At 36.8% G+C, this 20,645-nt stretch overlaps 1 protein-coding gene across 1 annotated transcript; it reads right to left on the bottom strand.

Annotated features, from left to right (window-relative positions):
* Positions 1 to 419: 419 nt before the first annotated feature.
* On the bottom strand, positions 420 to 20,032 carry LOC120180580 (helicase protein MOM1-like). Its single transcript, XM_039185894.1, is given in 22 exon segments — positions 420 to 1,053; positions 1,141 to 1,338; positions 1,653 to 1,878; positions 1,963 to 2,538; positions 3,309 to 4,733; positions 5,775 to 5,879; positions 6,504 to 6,697; positions 6,796 to 7,717; positions 8,348 to 8,521; positions 13,455 to 13,511; positions 13,514 to 13,762; positions 13,843 to 13,983; positions 14,254 to 14,508; positions 14,791 to 14,928; positions 15,213 to 15,491; positions 15,607 to 15,737; positions 15,975 to 16,165; positions 16,543 to 16,688; positions 16,892 to 16,973; positions 18,192 to 18,717; positions 18,937 to 19,503; positions 19,932 to 20,032. Coding segments are annotated over 21 exon segments (7,068 nt in total). The 5' UTR covers positions 19,502 to 19,503; positions 19,932 to 20,032; the 3' UTR covers positions 420 to 565.
* Between the last annotated feature and the right edge of the window lie 613 nt (positions 20,033 to 20,645).

Here is a 20,645-nt window from a genome sequence, read left to right as displayed (position 1 = left end):
TTCTCTATTGCATGCGAATGCATGTTTATTAAGGCATACAATTTTTAAAATGGATTACAACAATATTCAATTTGGTCAATATTGATATAAATATTAGCAGACACATGCAATTCAGTTCATAGTTTTAAAGAGTGATGACAAAAATTTGGTAACATGTAGTAATGAAGCATAAAGCTTTACAAAATCTACAATATTGGAGAGGAAGGGGGTATTTGATTGTTTTCCCCTTGGAAAAAGCCTGCGTTTTCTGGATTTTTTTTTTACTTTGCCTCAGAAAGTGTAGCAAGTTTAGGGTTACAAAAAGGCCCACAAAATAGGATTCTTTTTAATTATTAATGATTCTTTTTTCTACTCACCCACTCACTGGAAAAAAGTTGGAAATATGAATGAGGCGTCAAAAGAAATACATATATTCACCACAAACTGCATTCGTCCATATACAGCCAGGCCCTGTAAACTTACTAGTAATTTAGGAGCCCCCGACTCAAAAAACTGACTGGGTCTATGTTAAACAATATCACCTCCTAGTGGTTAAGATTGGTCAACATCTGATAAGCAAACAATGTCAGTTACTCTCCCCGCTTCTCTGTGCTGAGTTAGGCTGACTACTTGGAGCGCGAGATTCCCGATGGAACCTAGTAGCCGACCTTGAACTATTTGGAAACAAAAAACCTGGGGGATTTGCATTGGCACCAGATGCATTGTTTACACCCATTAAAACATCCAATGAAGGTAAACGAGAGTTGGGTAAAGCTGTCAACCCTCTTGCAATTTCATGTTGGGTCCTACCAGGTCGGCCTGTAGTTGATGCCTGCCTGTGTGCAAGGGGGTTAACATTTGGCTGGCGCAATGACACAGAATCAGCAGGGTGGTTATTATGTGCCTGCTGACTTGACATTCCTAGAGAATGCAATGGGAGACTACTTGGGGAGATGGATGATGAAGTCCTAAATGGCTGTAAATGTGGGGCAGGAGCACGAACTTCAGTGCTTCTTTGAAGGTTTCCTGTGGAAGAGGGGATGGTACTGATATGGGGAAGTCTAGTTGGAGCGCCTGAGCATAAAGCCCTAGGGTCAACAACATGCAATGGTGGACCCATGGTCTGTGCATTGACTACAGCATGAGAAACAGTTCCCATGCTACTAGCTGGGCCATTTGAAGGGATCCCTGAAGCAGTGTTAGGCTGCAAAGATGGACTCATGGTTTGTGCATTGACAGCAGCAGATGAAAAAGTTGGCATACTCAAAGCAGATCCAGTTGAAGGGAGACCAGAAGCAGTGGAAGGTTGTACCATCTGTTGCGATGAAAGCAGCTGCTGCAAGAAAATAGAATTTGCCTCTGCCAGAAAAAAAACTAGTTAGTCAGTTTGTATAATGAAACATTACAGAAAGGCATATCTTATTACTTGCATGCATAAAGGCACAAGAGTTAACAGGCATTCTCTTTAAACATGCAATGCCTCTAAATTTTCTCAAGTGAATAGAACTATGCTATGTCCCAAAAATGATCACTCAACAGATCTGTGATTGAGCAGGTACCCTGACCTGACCAAGCACCAGTGCATGGAATTTCAGGTAGATAATCAGATCATCGAATAGTTCTCCATTCTTCCATAAATTCTGTTAAAACTGCCAAGTAAAGTTAAAATTCACCTTGCTTTTCACGCGCTGAACCAGATGCCCTATTATCCATACATTTAGACCTGAAAGCCTCAGCCAAGATCTTATTCAAGAGAACTTTATTGTAATTTACATCAAGGTGCTTGTTCTGGAGAAGAAATTCTACTTCCCTCTCCTTAAGTTTAACTTCATACTTTCTACGAATCTGAGCTACAGCCTCCTCAATCTCCTTGTCACATTCTAATTTCAGCTGCAGAATCTGCACAAAAGAGGAATTTCTCAGCAGAAAATAAGCTATATATTACTGTGAGTAGATAAGCAAACAAGTGAACAGGGCACTAGCCGTGTCTTCATGAATCTTGGTGGTTTTCTCTTTGACTTTCATTATTCTTTCCATTTCAATTTGAAGTGGGTCATGATACAAAGTTATAGGCATCCGAGATGAAACAGCAGGTTCAATCCACAAGGGAAGGCCATTAGAAACAAAAGGGACTGGAGCTGTCCTTGTTTCTAAAGCCTGCCTCACAAGCCCATCAATAACACCATCAATTGGTGAATCCAGAGGTTGCAAGACATCTTGATTGGAGAGCTCAATATGATTTACCATTGGTTGCCTTGGATCCTGAGAACTTTGATTGGCAGTTTGGCCTTCATTCGATTGATGTTCAATCGCACTAACAGAAGGTAGATCTGGAGAACAAAGGTTAGAAGTTGATTCAGAGGATCTCAGCTGCTGCATTTGCTCTGTAAGTTCCACAGCTGTGGCATCAGGATTGGACATGTCGCAAGTCACATCAATGGCACCACTAAAAGGTGAAGTTTCAGCTGCCTGGGAAGCATTTTGCATTTCACTGTTTGCAAGGCATCTTGCTTGCAATTCAGAGGAAGCAAAAGTCAGAGAATCAACATCTCTGAATACCTGCCCAAATAAGATAGTATTACTAGAATGGGAACTTGCCATAACAGGGTATCGAAAGTATGATCTCTTCAAATGTCAAAACAATCTCCTTACCACAAGTAAAGATTAAATTAGGGTTACTATTAACTTTTGCTACCTAACTTTGGAATTGATGTGCAATTTCCAATTTTTTTCTGGTGCCTTTAGGTACCTAACCTCTTTAACGGAGCAATTAGGTACCTAACCTTTTTAACAGAGCAATTTGGTACTCGAACTTTTTTTTGGGTGCAATTAGGCACTCAACTTTTATTTTTTGATGCAATTAGGCAAAGGCATTTTTAAAATGACACGTGTTCATACTTAGAATTTGAAGCACATATTAGTCCTTTAAATAAATGGCATTAAAATTATAAAGTCTGAACCAATCAAAATTGAACATATGTAATTAAAAAAATATTAGGTACCTAACTGCACAAAGAAAACTCTGGCCCTTAATTGCACCCAAAAAATTAGGTACCTAATTGCACCCAAAAAATGTTGGGGCGCCAAACTGCAGATCAGTGCCAAAGGTAACAAAAGCTATACATTAAATTAACCACAATGTAGGGCAGCCATAATAAAGCAAATGTATATTTCTTTGTTGTTGTTATATTACTTCGCTTTTGGGGAGTGAAATGGCAATATAAGAAACTGCTTTCAATAGAAATAGCCCAATATCACGGTCCAAAAAGGATATGTACTGAAAACTTGATATAATAATAATAATAAAAAAAGACAGATATCTTACATACCGGATCTGATGGATGTTCTTGGGGTTCAGATTCCCTGTTCATAGTGCATAGTACACTATTCTGCTGGTCATTTTCATTGGGACTTGTTCCATCATTCACCCTTTCAATATTACCACCCTCAAGGACTTCACTAGGAGCAGCTTCAGGTTCTTCCAAAGGGACCTCTTCAGCAGGCATAGAACATGCAGCTGTATCAGGTATTTGTTCTTCGGACACAGAGGATTTTGTGCAGACAATAGTATCCATTCCATCACAGGAAGTTGCAATCTCAGATACACTCTTTGGAATTTCTTCATCAGGCACATTCAATGTGGCTTCACCAGGAATCTGTTTCTCAAATGAACAATTAGCAGACATGATATTCCCCTGACCTTCAGAAGAACAGATAGCTTCAGGTCTACTCAAGGGAAGCTCACTGTCAGCAGTGTTTAATGTGGTTCCACCAGGAACTTCTTCAGATGAAGGTACCAACAATGACGGCAAACTCTCATAACCTTCCGCAGAACTGAGAGTCTCAGGTGACCCCAAATGAACATCACCATCAAAATTATTTAATGCAGCTCCATTAGAAATTTCATCAGATGAAAGTGCTTTTGCTGACACAAGGTTTTCCTGACCTTCACCAGAATTGGCAACCACAGTTTCTCTCATCAAGTGAACCTGCCCGTCAGCTTTGCTTAAATTGTATTCATCAGGTGACTTCACTAACTCTATCCTAGCCCAGGAATTCACTAATACTACCTGATGATTCTTTCTTTCTAGCATATCGGTTATTGCTGCCACTTGTAATGCCTCAAGATCCTTGAGAAGTATATCCCTCCGCCGTTCTAGTTTGTCAAACTCCATTGCACACTCAGTGTCCAAATTCATGAGCTTGCCAGTCCTTGTCGAGTCATTACTATGCAAACGGATAACCGCTGCTTTTGTTCTTTTCTTATTCTCAAGCACTCCCTTTTCCTCCTGGTACTTCTTGTTAAATTCTTCTATTTCCTGCTTATGTTTCTCAATTTGTTTTTTCATTCGCTTATTGCATTTTTTCTGAATTTCTTTTATGCTTTTTATAAGATCTCTCTGTGCCAATTGAACTTCTGGGGCAACTGTAGACTCTGAAACGGTCTGTATATCAGAACCCTCTCGGAAACTCGACAAATCTTCAACCTTTACTTTTTTTATATTTTGTTGGTATGATGTTGCATCAGAATAATCTCTTTCAACAGCTTTACCTGATAGTCCAGAAGATTTAGGGGAGTTTGCGACCTTCGAATTCCCTGTTCGGTACAGAAACATTCCCTTCAGACACCGCAGCAATGAATAAACATAGTCTGCCTCATCTTTCTTGCAGGTAAAACCTAGATGCTGCTTTGCAAGTGCAAGCGATTCTTTGTGATTAAGTTTCTTCTTCCACAGAGAAGCAGCAGTCCAACACTGAATTTCCAGAGACCAAGAGAATGAGATGTTAAAGAACCAGAATACCATTAATGCACGCTTAAATATGTGCACCAATCAACATAAAAGGTTTCAGATATCAAGAATATCAAATATCACATACACAACAATGCAGCAGTGGTATATGTACACCATCCCAATAGAATACTCAACGGTTCCACGAATATTTTTATGCATCAAAGTGAACACATATAAAGACAAAAATAAGCACATACATAATATATTAATAGATAACTAGATAAGTTCATACAAGGTGGTTTTTATCAAAGAATGATGATGGGAGGGAAATAGAGATAGACATACCAGCTCATTAAAAATACTTGATAGAAATCTAAACTACTTCTAAAGATTGAAGCTCAAAGTATCAAGCCATTCCATCTAAATTATACACTACGTCATCATACTTTATTGAGTGGATCACTAGAAATTCAGCAGCAAAACCTTGATGGAACATTTTTAGTGCTAGCTTAAAATAATAACAAAACAACTTTCTCGAATGCATGGTAGAAGTTTCATCTACTTTATTGAGAGTTCTCACCACTTGACATCAAGAGTAATAAAAAAAATCACAGAATGCTGCAACTGTAATAAACACTTTTTCACAGATTTTAATACACCAAGTAGAAAGTCATCAACTAGGTATTCCATCAGAATAATAACAAAAAATTCAAAAGCAGATTCAAACATATTACCAAAACAAGGAAAATTAGCTCCATTTTCATAAAAATCTACGCATAAAAGTTGCATGATCCTGAGTCCTAAGCAAGGGATTCTGCACAAGAATTCCATCATATCTACATGCAGTGCAAAAAATAATTACAAACACTACAGAAGCTGTCTAAAGGAAGATGAATGGACAAATTTGAAGTCAAATTGCATGAAACTTGAAGTTAAAGGCAAGAATAACATCATCCTCTAGTACACAGATGACTGCCAAACACAATCAATCAAGCATGTAAAAGACGCCATTATCCACAACTGCAATATGAACTTAAGAATATAAGAGAATGAATATCTAACCAGAGAAATTTGAAATGCCTGCAAAAGGGTTGTTGGTTCCCTATGGACCAGATGATTATTCATGACATATTCAAGAAACCTTTCAGCTGTGTCCCTGACATCTTCCTGCAACATAAAGAAAAGGTACCATAAAGCAGACTGTTATAAATACAGTGTTTGCATTATAGTAAGGTACTGATGTAAAACCATGGCAGAAAAAGAGAAGTGCAAGTCCACTGTTAAACAAAACTAACAGAAAATAATCATAATTACTAGCTCCTTGCATTGGAAAAATAGACAAGGATCCACAATATCTCCAGGGGAAATTGACAAACAGTGCAACTTATATACAAAATGTGAAGTTAAACGGTCCCATATTGCAAAACCCTATCAAAGTAATTTTTTCCCCATTTTTTTCATATTAAGATGAATAAGAAAACGAAACTTGAAAATCCAATTTACACAGCCAGGGATGTTTTCGAAGTAAATAATAGACAACGTCAACTGCAGTTCAAGATATAGGGTATTTTTGAAAACTTAATCCAGTAACCAGTTTTTTGCTGTCTATTATTGTTCTCCCATAGCTTTCATTCTACACTGAGAGGGAACAGGGTCTCAGAAAAAATATATTCTAAAATAACAAAGTTAAATATCCCCACCTGCAAAACCCATTGTTTGGTTTCTTTTCATTCTAGTAAACAATATAGACATTATAGGTTGACAAGATATAAAACTAAACAATGTACATACGGTAAGATGTAGAAATTCACAAAGTTCTGCTATTTGTGGCCTCAAAAGAACATGGAGATTCTTTTGTGAGTCACGCTGTTTTCTTCTGCTCTCCCATTCACCCACTTTAAGAACTGGCATTTCTGACATAATATTGGCTTCATGAATTGAGTTAAAGGTTGTGTTAATTTTATTACTCCCAGAAGCTGAGGTTCCTGCAAACAATAGGAGAAGAAGAGTTGGAAACAGCAGTTGCGAAAGAGAACTCTATTCTACCAATACTATAGTTCATTGCATTAGCATTGCCCACTACCTTCCTTGTCTGCAGCAGCCAATTTCCTCTCTTGAAGCACAGCTTTTGGAGAGGGATGATCATTGCCATCACCGACAAACTTCTTACGCCTCTTTCCAACTTCAGCGCCTTCAGCCTGAGGTCCTTCTTGTGATTCATCAAAATATTGAACCCTTTTGCGATTCCTCTGAGAAGTAGAATTAGAATACTTCCACCTAGGACACTTTCCCATCAAAAGCTTTGTCCAAAATGTGTGGGCTGAATCTTCATTCCACACTTGAATTTTCTGCTCACCCAACAATGGCATTTCTGTCCTATATGTTCCTTGAATTTGTTTGGCTTGTAAAATTAGGGACAGCTTGCTTGTATCGTCTATCCCAGTTTGAAGCATTATGCTAGAAAATTCTTGAATCACATCTTTTAAATGTGATTGCTGAGACAAGGTACTTGCATCCAGTGTTGAAATATCATGAAAATTTTCCAACTGACTGAACAGGTATGGAGCCCCCCAATTAATCAGCATGTGACTAGTACTAGTACTTATGTTCTCTATGTTGTTATCGATTGTCTTATCTTGTTTTGAAAGTATCAAAAGCTTTTCCTCCACGGTAAACGATGAATATAAGCGAAATACCTTAATTTGCTCAAACTGAGAATCAAGGTTTATCCTCTGCAGTGATCTTATATCGTTCACTGGGTTCCAGTCACTTCCAAATATTATCACGGTACCAATTGCAGATAACTTGATGCTGGGAAGACAAGCACGGGATTCTAATAGAAAGACAAATCTCTCCCTCTCATTATTGAATCTGTTCAAAGCAGATTGCTTTTTTGAAGGGACAACACTATTATCAACACGTTCATAGGAAGCTACACCAAATCTTTGACGCAGGAAGTCATCCAAAATATCTCCAATCAAATCCCTTCCAGAACCACCTATGTACTGCCAATAAAAAAATCTACATAAGAAATATTAAATAGCCAAAATCTGTTTTTGCATGAAAAATAATATGTATATATAGTTTGGGCTGGCAGGAGTTTCATCATAAAATCCAGCTGAAAATACAACTTTTCCAAGAGATGTATTAAAATTCTCACCGAATTTGTCAATAAGTTTCTCATTGCAGCTTTCCATGAAATGTAAAATTAGTGATTTCAACCTTAGCCTCTAGATGCTCATATTCAACTTGCATAATATAAAATTTCATACTAAAGACCTGGTTTGCCACTTCAGCTTCTTGGAGCAGGAAAGATGCTCCAATAGCAAGGCAAACAGGTACAAACTAGAATTATTTTTATGACAAGCATCAGAGCCTTTTTTCTGCCACATGTCAAAGCAGCAAAATAGAGCGGCAGATATAAAACTTGAACTTATAGGGGACCCAGGGATTTTATTTCATCAGCTTTTCGCAAATTCATAAATGATTATAAAGATCCCAGTTATAACTATCGACAAGCTTATCACGTACATTAATCACTTTATCATCATGATCTACAGAATATCAATAATCTACAGCATGCATAATATAACTAAATACAATTGGTTCAAAACAAATTGTAATGAAAAATGTACCTGGAAAAGAATAAGCACTTTTAACTCCCGTTTCTTGATCTCCCGTAGCATTGCATGAAGAAGTTGTAATTTGCCACTTGCTTTTATCCCAACCTCCAAAATCTCAAACTCTTGAAGGCCTTTAGTGAGTAACATTTGAAGGGATTGATCCACACCATAAGGATGATCACAACACTGTCAAGAATTACCATGAAAATGTAGAAAATCAGACTATAGAAAGAAAACAGACTGTATAGTAGAAAACAGACTGTAGGAAACAGTCAAGTCTGTTATTTTATTCTTGCATACTTTCAATAGAAACATATTACATATTTATATACAAATTATGCCTCTAAACTAGAAAACTCTAAGTTAGGAAAGATACTAATCCTAGGAGATGTAATCCCTTGAAATAAGGGATTTGAAAACAGAAAATAATTACAGAATCTCTTGACAGCTCATTTCTATAATTCCTACACTCCCCCTCAAACTGGTGTATATATGTTGTATATTCCCAGTTTGAATGACAGCTCATCAAAAGTCACTCGTGGAAGGGCTTTGGTGAAGATATCTGCAAGCTGTTTCTTCGTCGGAATGTACTGCAGTTGTGCAACTCCATTGTTGACCTTCTCGTAAATAAAATGTCTGTCTATCTCAATGTGTTTCGTTCTATCATGCTGTACTGGATTTTTTGCTATACTCATAGCTGATTGACTGTCACTAAAAATCTCAAAATTCTTCTTATCATCTAAGTCCAGTTCTGTGAGCAGTCTTTTAATCCACATTCCTTCACATATTCCGAGAGCCATTGCTCTAAACTCTGACTCAGCAGTACTTCGAGAGACAATGGCTTGTTTCTTACTTCTCCAAGTCACCAAATTACCCCAAACGTAGGCACAGTAGCCACTAACTGACCTTCTATCAGTTAATTCACCTCCCCAGCTTGCATCCGTATAAACCTTCACTGTTCTGTCTTGATTTTTTCTAAATATAAGTCCAGCTCCTTGAGTAAATTTCAAGAACCTTAGAATTCTGTTAACAGCTTCCAAATGTTCTTCTCGAGGATCACTCATATGTTGGCTGACAATGCTCACTGAGTATGCAATATCAGGCCTGGTCAGTGAAAGGTAGATTAACTTCCCAACTAACCTTTGGTAGGTTTCCTTGTTTACTGGATTTCCAGTCCGGTCCTTGCAAAATTTCAAGCCTTGCTCCATTGGAGTTTCAACTGGTTTGCAGTCGAGCATCCCTGTTTCTGCAAAAAGATCCAAAACATACTTACGCTGGTTTATAACCAGCCCTTCTTCGGACCTTGCAACTTCCATACCCAGGAAATACCTCATACTCCCTAAATCCTTGGTTTCAAACTCCTTTGCAAGATTCATCTTTAGCTTTTCTAATATCACTGCTAGTTATGATCATATCATCTACATAGACAATTAGGAGGGTTATCTTACCACTCGGAGTAATTTTTCTTAATAATGTGTGATCCGCTTGGCTTTGTTTGAAACCATTCTGTGTCATAGCCTTAGAAAATCGATCAAACCAAGCCCTGGGAGACTGTTTTAAGCCATATAAGGATTTATTGAGCTTGCACACAGTTTTCTTAGTGACCTTTCCTTCTAATCGCGGGAGACCTCCATGTATACTTCTTCTTCAAGGTTCCCATTCAGAAAAGCATTCTTTATGTCCAGCTGATGCAATTTCCAGTCCATGTTAACAACTACTGATAACAATATTCTAGTATTCAATTTTACAACCGGTGCAAAAGTCTCCTGGTAGTCGATGCCATAGGACTGAGAAAAACCTTTAGCAACCAACCTTGCCTTGTATATTTCCACACTCCCACCCGAATGGTATTTGACTGTGAATATCCACCTAAATCCAACAGCTCTTTTCCCTTCTGGCAAATCTGTCAAACTCCATGTCTTATTCTTTTGCAACGCTTTTATCTTCTCTTCCACAGCCTTTTTCCACTCAGGAGATTGAAATGCTTCTGTCACATTTCTTGGGATTTTCATACTGTTAATGCTGACAGTGAAGGCCCTGAAATTAGGCTGTAATTTCCCATATGCAACATACTTACTTATGGGATGAGCAATGCATTTTCTTACCCCCTTCCTAATAGCAATAGGAAAGTCATCAAGATCAACAGTAGTAGGCTCTTGGTAATCATCATGACCTTCTGTTTCAGATGCAACAGGATCCGAATCTGGTTCTTGGCTTTCAGAGGCAACAAGATCTGAATCTGGTTCTTGGCGAATGCTAGGCTGACTGATTTCTTCAGCAACATCTTTCCTTCTTCTTGAGTAAACACTGAGTTGTTTCGGATGGGGAGTTATGGTTTCAAGGTCATTGTTAGGTGCATTTTTGATGGTGGTGGAAGGGGTTTTGCACGGACTAGAGTTCTGAGGTAAGAAGAAAGGTAATTCATCAGAGTTATTTAGGTTATTCCCATCACCCTCACTAGGAACTGGAACTGTGCTAGCCGGCTTTGGAGAGACAGTAATAGGTAAAGAAAGGATAGGCTGTAAAGAAATATTGGTTTGAACACACTGAAATTCCTTGTAACTCTCCCCCTGAATTTTTGTTCCCGAAAAATAAGGTTGGTTTCCAAAAAATGTAACATCAAAGGAGACATATGTCTTTTTTGTGGAAGGTGAGCAACACTTGTAACTCTTCTGACTCGAAGAATAGCCCAAGAACACACAATTTATGGACCTAGGATCTAATTTTCCTCTTTTGTGGATATGAACAAAGGTTGTACACCCAAACACCCGAGGAGAAAGACTTGAGTTTAAATGTTTAAAATGGGGAAAAAGTTGAAACAGAACCTTAGTAGGAATTTTGAAATCTAAAGTCTTACTTAGCATTCTATTGATGAGGTACGTGGCTGTAAGAAGAGCTTCCCCCAAAGATTCTTAGGAGCATTAGCAGCAAACAGAAGAGACTTAGAAACCTCTAGAAGATGTCTATTTTTCCTTTCTCCTACCCTGTTTTGTTGAGGTGTGTTGACACAAGACGTAAGGTGAACAATGCATTTTTCCTTAAAGAAATACCCAAGAGTTTTATTCAAATACTCACTCTCATTGTCACTCCTCAGAATTTTTATTTTTGTGTCAAATTGGGTTTCAACTTTTTGATAAAAACTTTTAAAAAGAGACTCAACCTCAGACTTTTCTCTCATTAAGAATACCCATGTTGTCCTAGAGTGATCATCTATAAAAAACACAAACCACTTATATCCAGAAATACTTTTGATAGGAGAAGGGCCTCAAATGTCACTATGGATGATGGAAAAAGGTGGTGTTGGTTCGAATTTGGCTGCAATATATGGTTTTCTGGTGTGTTTGGTTATTTGACAAATTTCACAGGAAAACAAGGATGGATCTTTATTTATAAATAAGTTCGGTAATATTTTGGAAAGAGAGTAAAAATTAGGATGACCTAATCTAGAGTGCCATAACATAATTTTATCGGTATTGAGATCAGAAGATAAAATTGGTTTCCTAAGAGCACTGGATAAGGCATGATTATGAGATGTTTTACCTCCAAGGGTGTACAATCATTTGCCCAGCCTAGCACTGCCAATCACCCTCTTCGAGTTCTGTGCCTGAAAAATGCAACCACCAGTACCAAACACAACATTACAACCAGAATCTTTAATTAATTTGCTGACTGACAGTAGATTGCATGCAAGTCTAGGAACATAGAGGACATTATGAAGTATTAGATTTTTGTTTAATGTAGCAGAACCACTCCCTTTGACTGTAGTGAGAGAGTCATCTGCTATTTTGATAAAAGCTGGTAAGCTGCTTTTATTATATTCCTTCAAGAGATCAATATTTCCTGTCATATGATCTAATGCACCCGAGTCTATTATCCATTGTATCGAGAAAGCATATGGGTTATTCCCATCAATAGCAGTATAAGTCACATTGGTAGGATTGACTGTCATACTGCTCAAAATCTGTTGCGGCTCCTCTATCTGTTTCTTGCTAAAACTGCTTGAGGAATCATCTTGAGAGGGAATATGGGCCTCCTTTTGAAACCTGGACCGTGTGGGCTGCCAGTCGGCTGGTTTTCCGTGCAGCTTCCAACATTGGTCTATCATATGGCCTGGTTTCTGACAATGTTCACACCAGAGGCGATTTTGCCTCTGCTGCACTGAAAATCTGAAATCTGAAAAAACAGATTGAGAGGGGCTGGTCTGGGAAGTGATTTCGGATGCTGAGGGATTCCGATTAGCCATGAAAAAAAATAGAGTTGAACAGGAATTGATTTAAAGAGAAGTGGAAATCGGATTGATCGCTCTAACCTGATACCATGTAGAAAATCAGACTATAGAAAGAAAACAGACTGTATAGTAGAAAACAGACTGTTGGAAACAATCAAGTCTGTTATTTTATTCTTGCATACTTTCAATAGAAACATATTACATATTTATATACAAATTATGCCTCTAAACTAGGAAACTCTAAGTTAGGAAAGATATTAATCCTAGGAGATGTAATCCCTTGAAATAAAGGATTTGAAAACAGAAAATAATTACAGAATTTCTTGACAGCTCATTTCTATAACTCCTACAGAAAACACTATATCAACTCAAAATATTAAGCCATAACAGTAATTTCTACACATCTTACCAGTCATACTAATGCAAATGTTATGAAAAGAGTTCAAATGGGCATTCATCACACGACGGAGGATAAAAGACAAACCAGGTGATTGTTATAATTTTGAAAGTAACAAATAAATAAAACAATTTCAAACAGCAAAACTCAAGTGGTAAGGGTGGGGTTGGGGATTCAATAAATATCCTATGTTTGAGCTTTCACGAACCATCCCATTCAAAAATATTTGCATTTCGAGAATTTTCAAAAGCAACAACAGATCAATGGCTCCAAAATTACAACCTCGGTACAGTACATCCAAAATTTCTAAGATTACAATTGAAACATAACCTAATCCTAAATTTTGAAGTCCATGGAAAACCCAATGTCAGGAAAGAAGCATGAATTCTTTGATGTATCAGATGATATGATATCAAAGGTATAGATAGAATAAGAAAAAGAACCCAAATCTCACATAATCATGTGATTGAAGAATAAAGTGCAGTAAACTCAACCTTTCGGCTGGAGACAACAATGCTACTGAGAACTCCAACAGGATCAGTCTTTAATGGTAAGCACAGAGAGAGAGAGAATTTGAAACTAGAGTAAAACAATACTTCTCTAGCTGCACATTGGATAAGAGTACAGGAACCCAGTACTCAAGAAACCGAGATGATTCTAGCTTGCACTCATAAGCAACATACTTTGCCAACCTCTCCTTCATTGTGGCAATATTGTCACTTGAATTCGTTAGCTCACTGTCGTTTGAATCACTTTGAGTATCAAGCAATGGAAGAAGATTAAGGTACTCAGCTGCAGTACCCTGCAGAAACCACTTATTAGCATATATAAACCAACCAGCTTAAGAAAATAAGAGCAACAACAAGTGTAGAAATGCCAAACCTTCAGTTGACTGCTGATTATTAGAAGCCTTTTACTGGCAGTTAACATCTTAATTTGTTCAAAACAAGAACCAATTCTTGGACGTTGGCACTCATCCACTATTATCACCTCCCATACTATGCAATCAAGCACGTTCAAGTCCTGCAAAACCACATTAAAGTTAACAAGCAAAATCATGTCAGATGAATCAAATTTTGAGCAAACTCATTACATAAATAGCAACAATGATGCAGGTGTACATCCTAATTACTGAAGTCTGAAATCAAATTGATCTAAACAAGATGCACAGGCAGCAAAAAGTCTCGCACAAAACTACAAGGGTACAATGTTTGATCCTTGAAAAACTTGTCCATCTTAAACAAAGGCATCAAAATTTCAAAACTTTATTTATTACAGAAGCTGGATATATACCTCGCTGATAACTTCTGGCGAGGTTATAAATACTTGAAACATTATACAACCCCCTTCAGCATAAAACTCCAGGTTATTAATACTATCCCGAATTTCTTTACTGCCACTGTAGACCACAACATCAACAGATGGTGCTAAACGCAAGAACTCCTCATCCCATGAATATTGTGAAGCAGCGGAAGAGATAATGAGAAAAGGCCTAGAGATCTCAGATGAAAAGGCTAGAATGGAAGAGATAACATTCGAAATCCTCTCCTGCAAAAAGTAGGGACAGTTCAGAACCACCGCTAATGAAACTATGCAGTTTAATACCATCACCAAAGTGATCATTAATATGAAGGTGAGAGCAACCATTGACATCAGATAATTGGCTTTTATTAACTTCTAAAACCAACAAATACTAAATAATTTCAGGAGATAAATCAATTGCCATTATGTGAATTGTGCATAGAGAATAGGCCTAATATAAAACATCATGTTGTTCTCATTTACAGATGCACTACAAACCTGAATAACAATATTTTTTAGCAAACATACCTGATCATCAAAAATTATAGCATTCTGGCCCTTACGCCAATAGTTGCATAGTTTGCTAACAGCATCGATATTAGCATCCATTCCAGATGAAAATGAAGCTGGTAAGTGAGAAATTTTTAAGGATTCAACTGCTCCTTCCTGCAAATGTTCCTAATTGGTTAGAAAAAATTCAATCAAATAAACACATGTTATGTCTTTAGAGAGGGCTACCTCCATCCAGTTGACTGCAACTCAATGGCCTCACTACAGATTTTTTTTTTAAATGTCTGTGAATCCTAGGATATCTGTTCACTAGTTCAATCACGCAAATAATTACTACATAGGTTATAAAATGTTTTCCAGGACAGATTAACTTTCACTGCAACAAATTACCATATCATGTAGTACCCAGTCTGGTAAACTGACATATTTCACATTTTCACCTTATCAAATTTAGAAGCTCTCTGGCCCTTCTTGCGAGTTTCATATTCCCGTTTAAGGCGCTGACCTTCTGGACAACTGAAAAAGGAAGCATTCTCCAACTCCCATGTAGCATGCTCATAACTAAGACCATGCCATTTCACAAGCCACTCGACATGACAGTTTAACTTATCAACATCATGCTCTTTATTATGATGCTCGCCACAATCCTTGGGAGCTGTCAACAATCTTTTCTGTAGCAAACGATGTGGAATGGCCCATTGTTGCTTCCAAACAGCACCCTGAACAACATAGTATATCTGAATGATCAAATGCATCACAAATAACCTTTATGTAATGATCGTCGACAGAAGAAATGTCACTGGGTGAAAATAATCTCATTCAATAATTGTAAACCTGTTTTTTCCGGTTATACTTTGCAGTGAGTGATGGAGCTTCAAGCAACACCTGATTTTCTGGTACCCAACGATTATGAACATGAGCAAGACCTTTGTATTTCACAAAATATTGCTTCTGCCTTTGCAATCCTATAACCCAACACCAAATGCAGGGAATTATTATCAGCAACAACTCATTCATCCAACATGTTACTGATGCAAAGTCAAGCAATTGTCAAACAAAATAACTAAAAATAGCATTGCTAAGAAATTCAGCAACATGATTCACAAGTGCGGTCAGTAAAAACTATGGCAAAAACTATAGAAATAAGTTGTCAAAGGAAAACAAATCAAAGGAAATAAGCAGATTATTAATTTAGCCCATACCATCATCCGAAGTCTCCAGTTCTCTAGAATCCCAAATTGCTTCTATTCTCTCAGAAACTGAATAAATCCCTGATTCTATTGTTTTCCACACACATTCCGGACAGTACCAAACTCCAAGAGGAAACTTCTCAATGGGAGGTTCAAGACATGAAAGATGGTAGCGTCTTTGGCATCCTTTTCCATGACAGCATCTAAAATATGATGGAAGATTGTAAGATAACAAAATATATCTAAACTTCACTAACAAAGGGTGGTCCAATATACGCAAACCTACCAAAGACATGTCAAACCCTCAATTGTCCAATGTCTCTTTTAATCATAAAGTCAGTCATGAACAAAGTAAAATAACATTACAAAATATTTCTAAAACATGGATGGACATGAAGATACATCAATAAGCACAATTCAAAAGACTTCAGAAATGTAGTAAATCGAAATATCTTACCAATAAAAAGCATCTATGACAGAACAAAACTACCTGCTGTGCCAATGATTGCTCATTAATATGTTTTCCTATCAACAATATAAAAACACAATATAGATAAACCAATAAAAATGGGTTACTCACAAAAGCTTTCCATCAAGTATGCATATGATGCAAGTATTCATACCACAACCTGTTTGAAGAGCTTCAGAGGGCATATGTTGCTGTATATGATTACAGGGTTTTTCAATATGTCCAGTGCTAATACCAGCATCAAGCTTCCCTATATCCTAACACAATACAGCAAGACAATCGAAACAGTTAATACAGCTCGGACAATACTTATTATGGTTATATTCTTCCTCTGCTCAAGACCATCCCTTAGTCATACATAGTTACATACAAACATGTATAAAAGGGAAAAAGGAATTTCTAAAAAAGGAACATGAATCTGGATGCTCAAAGACAAGAAAGGCCAGAGAAGAAAACGAACCTTAACATCAGGGGATCCAAAGAACTGGTTTAGTTTCATATTAGAAGAGCAAATCTCCTGCTTTGTTGAATTGCAGTCAACCCTGCAAAATACAGAGATATATTATTAAGAAAATAAATATACTTTATCGATTTTAGAACTAAAGAAGATTAAATCATGATAAAATCAAATGTCAAATACTCAGGTAATTACGGCAATCCCAACATGTTGTAAATGCAAGCTAAAAAGTGCTCGTAGAAAAGGCTTCAGCCTTACTACTATTTCTTTTACTAGTTAGTAATAACCATGCAAAAGCATCATGAGAGACATTTTAATTTTTCAATTGCAACTTCTTGATAATCAAATGACTAGATAAATATTTTTTTCCAAATTCAAAATTTTAGCTGCCAATATCTCAATCGGTATGTTTGGTTGTAAATGTTGTGGATTTATTTATTTTTTAATTAGCTAAGTCTAATTTAGTTACAAGGAACAATATTAATCAGGAAAATTTCTTACTAAGCAAAAAGTTAAGATTCAATAAAACAAAAGCAGGTACCATACAAATCATTCACTAGAAATTTTGAAAACCTTCTCAAGAGGAATCATGATATCCCTCCAATTCTAAGATCATTGCAAGGGCCCCACCAGAATCTGATGTATATTTCTTCTCTTTTTTTATCAAGTAAGTTTTGATACAGAGCCAGAAACTTATCCAGCTCTATCAATCTCTTCTGCTTCTGTTTTGGTATTTAATAAACCTCACCCCTTAAAATATTAATAAATCCCAACCAGTTGGAACCAAAATTCATCAAGCAGCTAAGCACTTTAATTCCTGGGCTATCACATGCACCAGAGACAAACACCAAATGCATCACATCACAAACCTAGATAATTCCCACATCTTACAGATTAAACCAGGGAAAAATCCAATTCCTTTCTCTCTTGCTTAGGAATAAGCATCCCAATAACCTAAATATCAAGCTTATATGCTCCAATATATGTATAACAAATAATCTCATTTAGAACTAATCTCAATCTTCAGAAAACTTAAAAAGTATTTCTACCTAAAGGTCCTCAAGCAATGTACAATAGTTCCTATTGTACAAAACTGACATTCTCAATTAACTAATAGAAAAATCCAAACGTGGTAAGACTCCTCCAGGGAAAATCAAAGGAAATGTAGAAATGTAACAAAACCCAAAACTCTAAAATACAACAATAGCAAGCAAATTATCATTAACCATTTGAGTTCCATGAACTCACCGAAATAAAATAAAAAGCATGTTGGTTAACCACCCATATAATAATATATCAGTACCTTTTCCTTTTAGAAAACAATCCACAAGTCTCAGTGCAATCTTTTCTCTTGCAGCCAGATGACAATGAAGTTCCATCCCCAGTGCAGGTGCCAATATCATGACTTGATGATTTTGGAGAAGCAACAGAATCCATGTCTATATCATGACCTTTCCTTTCAGAAGGCATGACTTTTGGAACCATCTCCACACTGATATCGCAATCAAGTAATCCTCCAGGCACGATGGAGTTTACCAACTGTGGACTTTGCAGATTTTTATGCATGGTTATTTCAGCAGCAACATTCGTTTCTCCTGATACCAAAACATTCTGGGACAATTGTGGATCACCCCCATTAGATGACATATTATTGCAGCTGTTCTTTTGGCTAGTAGGAAACAATTTACGCTCATTATTTCTTTTAGGCTTTTCCTCAGCAAATTGACTTGTACTTGTCACCGTAGTTCTTTCTTGGGTTCTCTCAGTTAAATCTACTAAAATGTCCTCCCTTCTTTCACTAGCAGCTCCATTCAGATCATTGGAACTATCTACAGAACAAGCACAATTGTCTAAGAGTGATCCATTCAATCAAACAAAAACCTACAGAAAAGAAATAAAGAAAAAATATCTCAAACCAACATCCAAGCTACAGAAGATAATTTCATTTACAGATTATATAAGCAAATAAAAAACAGAATACCACATGGCACCATCTGTAATACTCTGTAGTCCGTACAACAAGAAAAATAACAAAAAGAAAGTTGTACCTGTTCCATCAACTTTCTTGGGTTGTTTTGTGAACAATGCTTTATACGAACGAGCAGTCATTCTCTTCTTCTGGGTCTCTTCAGCTTGCTCAACATCTTGCTCGATTTTTTTAACTTCTACAGTTTGCATTGTCAATTGTTTGACACACTTGTTCTTTTTCTCTTTCTTCCTTTTCGTATTCAACACATTCAGGCTCTTATCTGATCTCTTTGATCCTGAAGAAGCAGATGAGGATATCTTACCCCTCTCAGATCTCCTCAAAGGACTAGCATTCTTCATGCCTTTTTTCTTCTCAACTCGCTCAGATTTCCTCTTAGCTGGAGTCATTGAATTCAAATTTGAAGTCTGCTTCTCAAGACGCTCTGACTTCCACATACCAGAAGAACTTGGCGGAGTCATGTTTTTCTTAGATAGGGTTTCCCTAGGTGACCTCCTAACACCCGATGCTTCAGTTGTAGCAGCACCCAGATTTACCAACTTTTTACCAGTACTTTGAATTCCTTTTAAACCATTATTTTCATCATCCTTAGCTTTCCTACTAGAGGATCTAGTACCATTAGCCATACCTTCAATGCAAATAAAAAGATCATCTTAAAACAACAGTGCATAGAGAATGGAGCAGAAACTCACAATTATTTCGCACCAAAAACCAATTGTTCACAACATTAACTTGATAGGTGATCATATTACTATAAAAGACGAGTCTATAGCATATGCATAAACTCAGCAGAACATGAAAACAAATCATATATAAGAGAACAATAGAATCTTAGTAGTAGTAACATGGGAATCAGAACAATAACATATCATGGAACCCTAAAAAGTAAGCCACCGATATAGTCAATAGCAAAAATTAACATCAATTATACACAAATTTTGTTATTTCAATCCAATCGCAAGCTATTCAAACAAAAAAACCCTGACGAACTTAACCGATTTTTATAACTTTTTTCACATGATTGTGATTTTCCATACTAGAGAATTACGGACTTACCTGCATGCAAATCAAGTGGGAAGAAAGTTTAGTCGAGATTATTTTTCCCTTTTCCGTTTAATATTTTGTTAGGTTTTGTAGTTGACTAAAACAGTAATATAAAGAAGTAAGGAAGAAAAACAAATTTAAGCAGTAGGCATTAGAAAAATAATCGATAGAAATTGAAGAGATATTAGAGAGAAAATGGGAAAATCCAAAACAGTTTATCATTCAATTCTTTTATACCCTACCCAAAGTTGAAACAAGATTTTAACTACAATGGATATATTGGGTCTAGATCTAGGATGGGCACCATAGCATAATTCGGTCGATTTCGATTTGATTCAATCGGATTACAACAACAACAACAACAAAACACAATTCTCATATGTATGGGGTAAGGGGAGGTAGGGTAGTAGCCTGCCCCCAACGCCAGGTTGAGAATAGCTTCCGTGAAAGACCTCCGGCAGTCAGAAAATTAAAAATATAGATAAAATGCAATGCATGTATAAATAATTACATAAATACATAGCTAAACAGTATTCATATGCAGTCATTAATATCATATGTGCTTCTGTAATGGGGAGTAATCCCTGCAAAATAATCCCTGCGAAAGAATCTCTGCATATAGACAGAAAACATAAGACCCTGCTAATTTTAACAGAGGAAACATGACGAGAATGATACACAGAAGACAACGATAGCAAGCACAATTCTAATCTTTCATAAATACCA

The sequence above is a fragment of the Hibiscus syriacus genome, unplaced genomic scaffold, assembly GCF_006381635.1.
Source record: "Hibiscus syriacus cultivar Baekdansim isolate YM2019G1 unplaced genomic scaffold, ASM638163v2 tig00003715_pilon, whole genome shotgun sequence".
Lineage (NCBI taxonomy): Eukaryota > Viridiplantae > Streptophyta > Magnoliopsida > Malvales > Malvaceae > Hibiscus > Hibiscus syriacus.
This window is presented reverse-complemented; position numbering and strand designations above follow the sequence as displayed.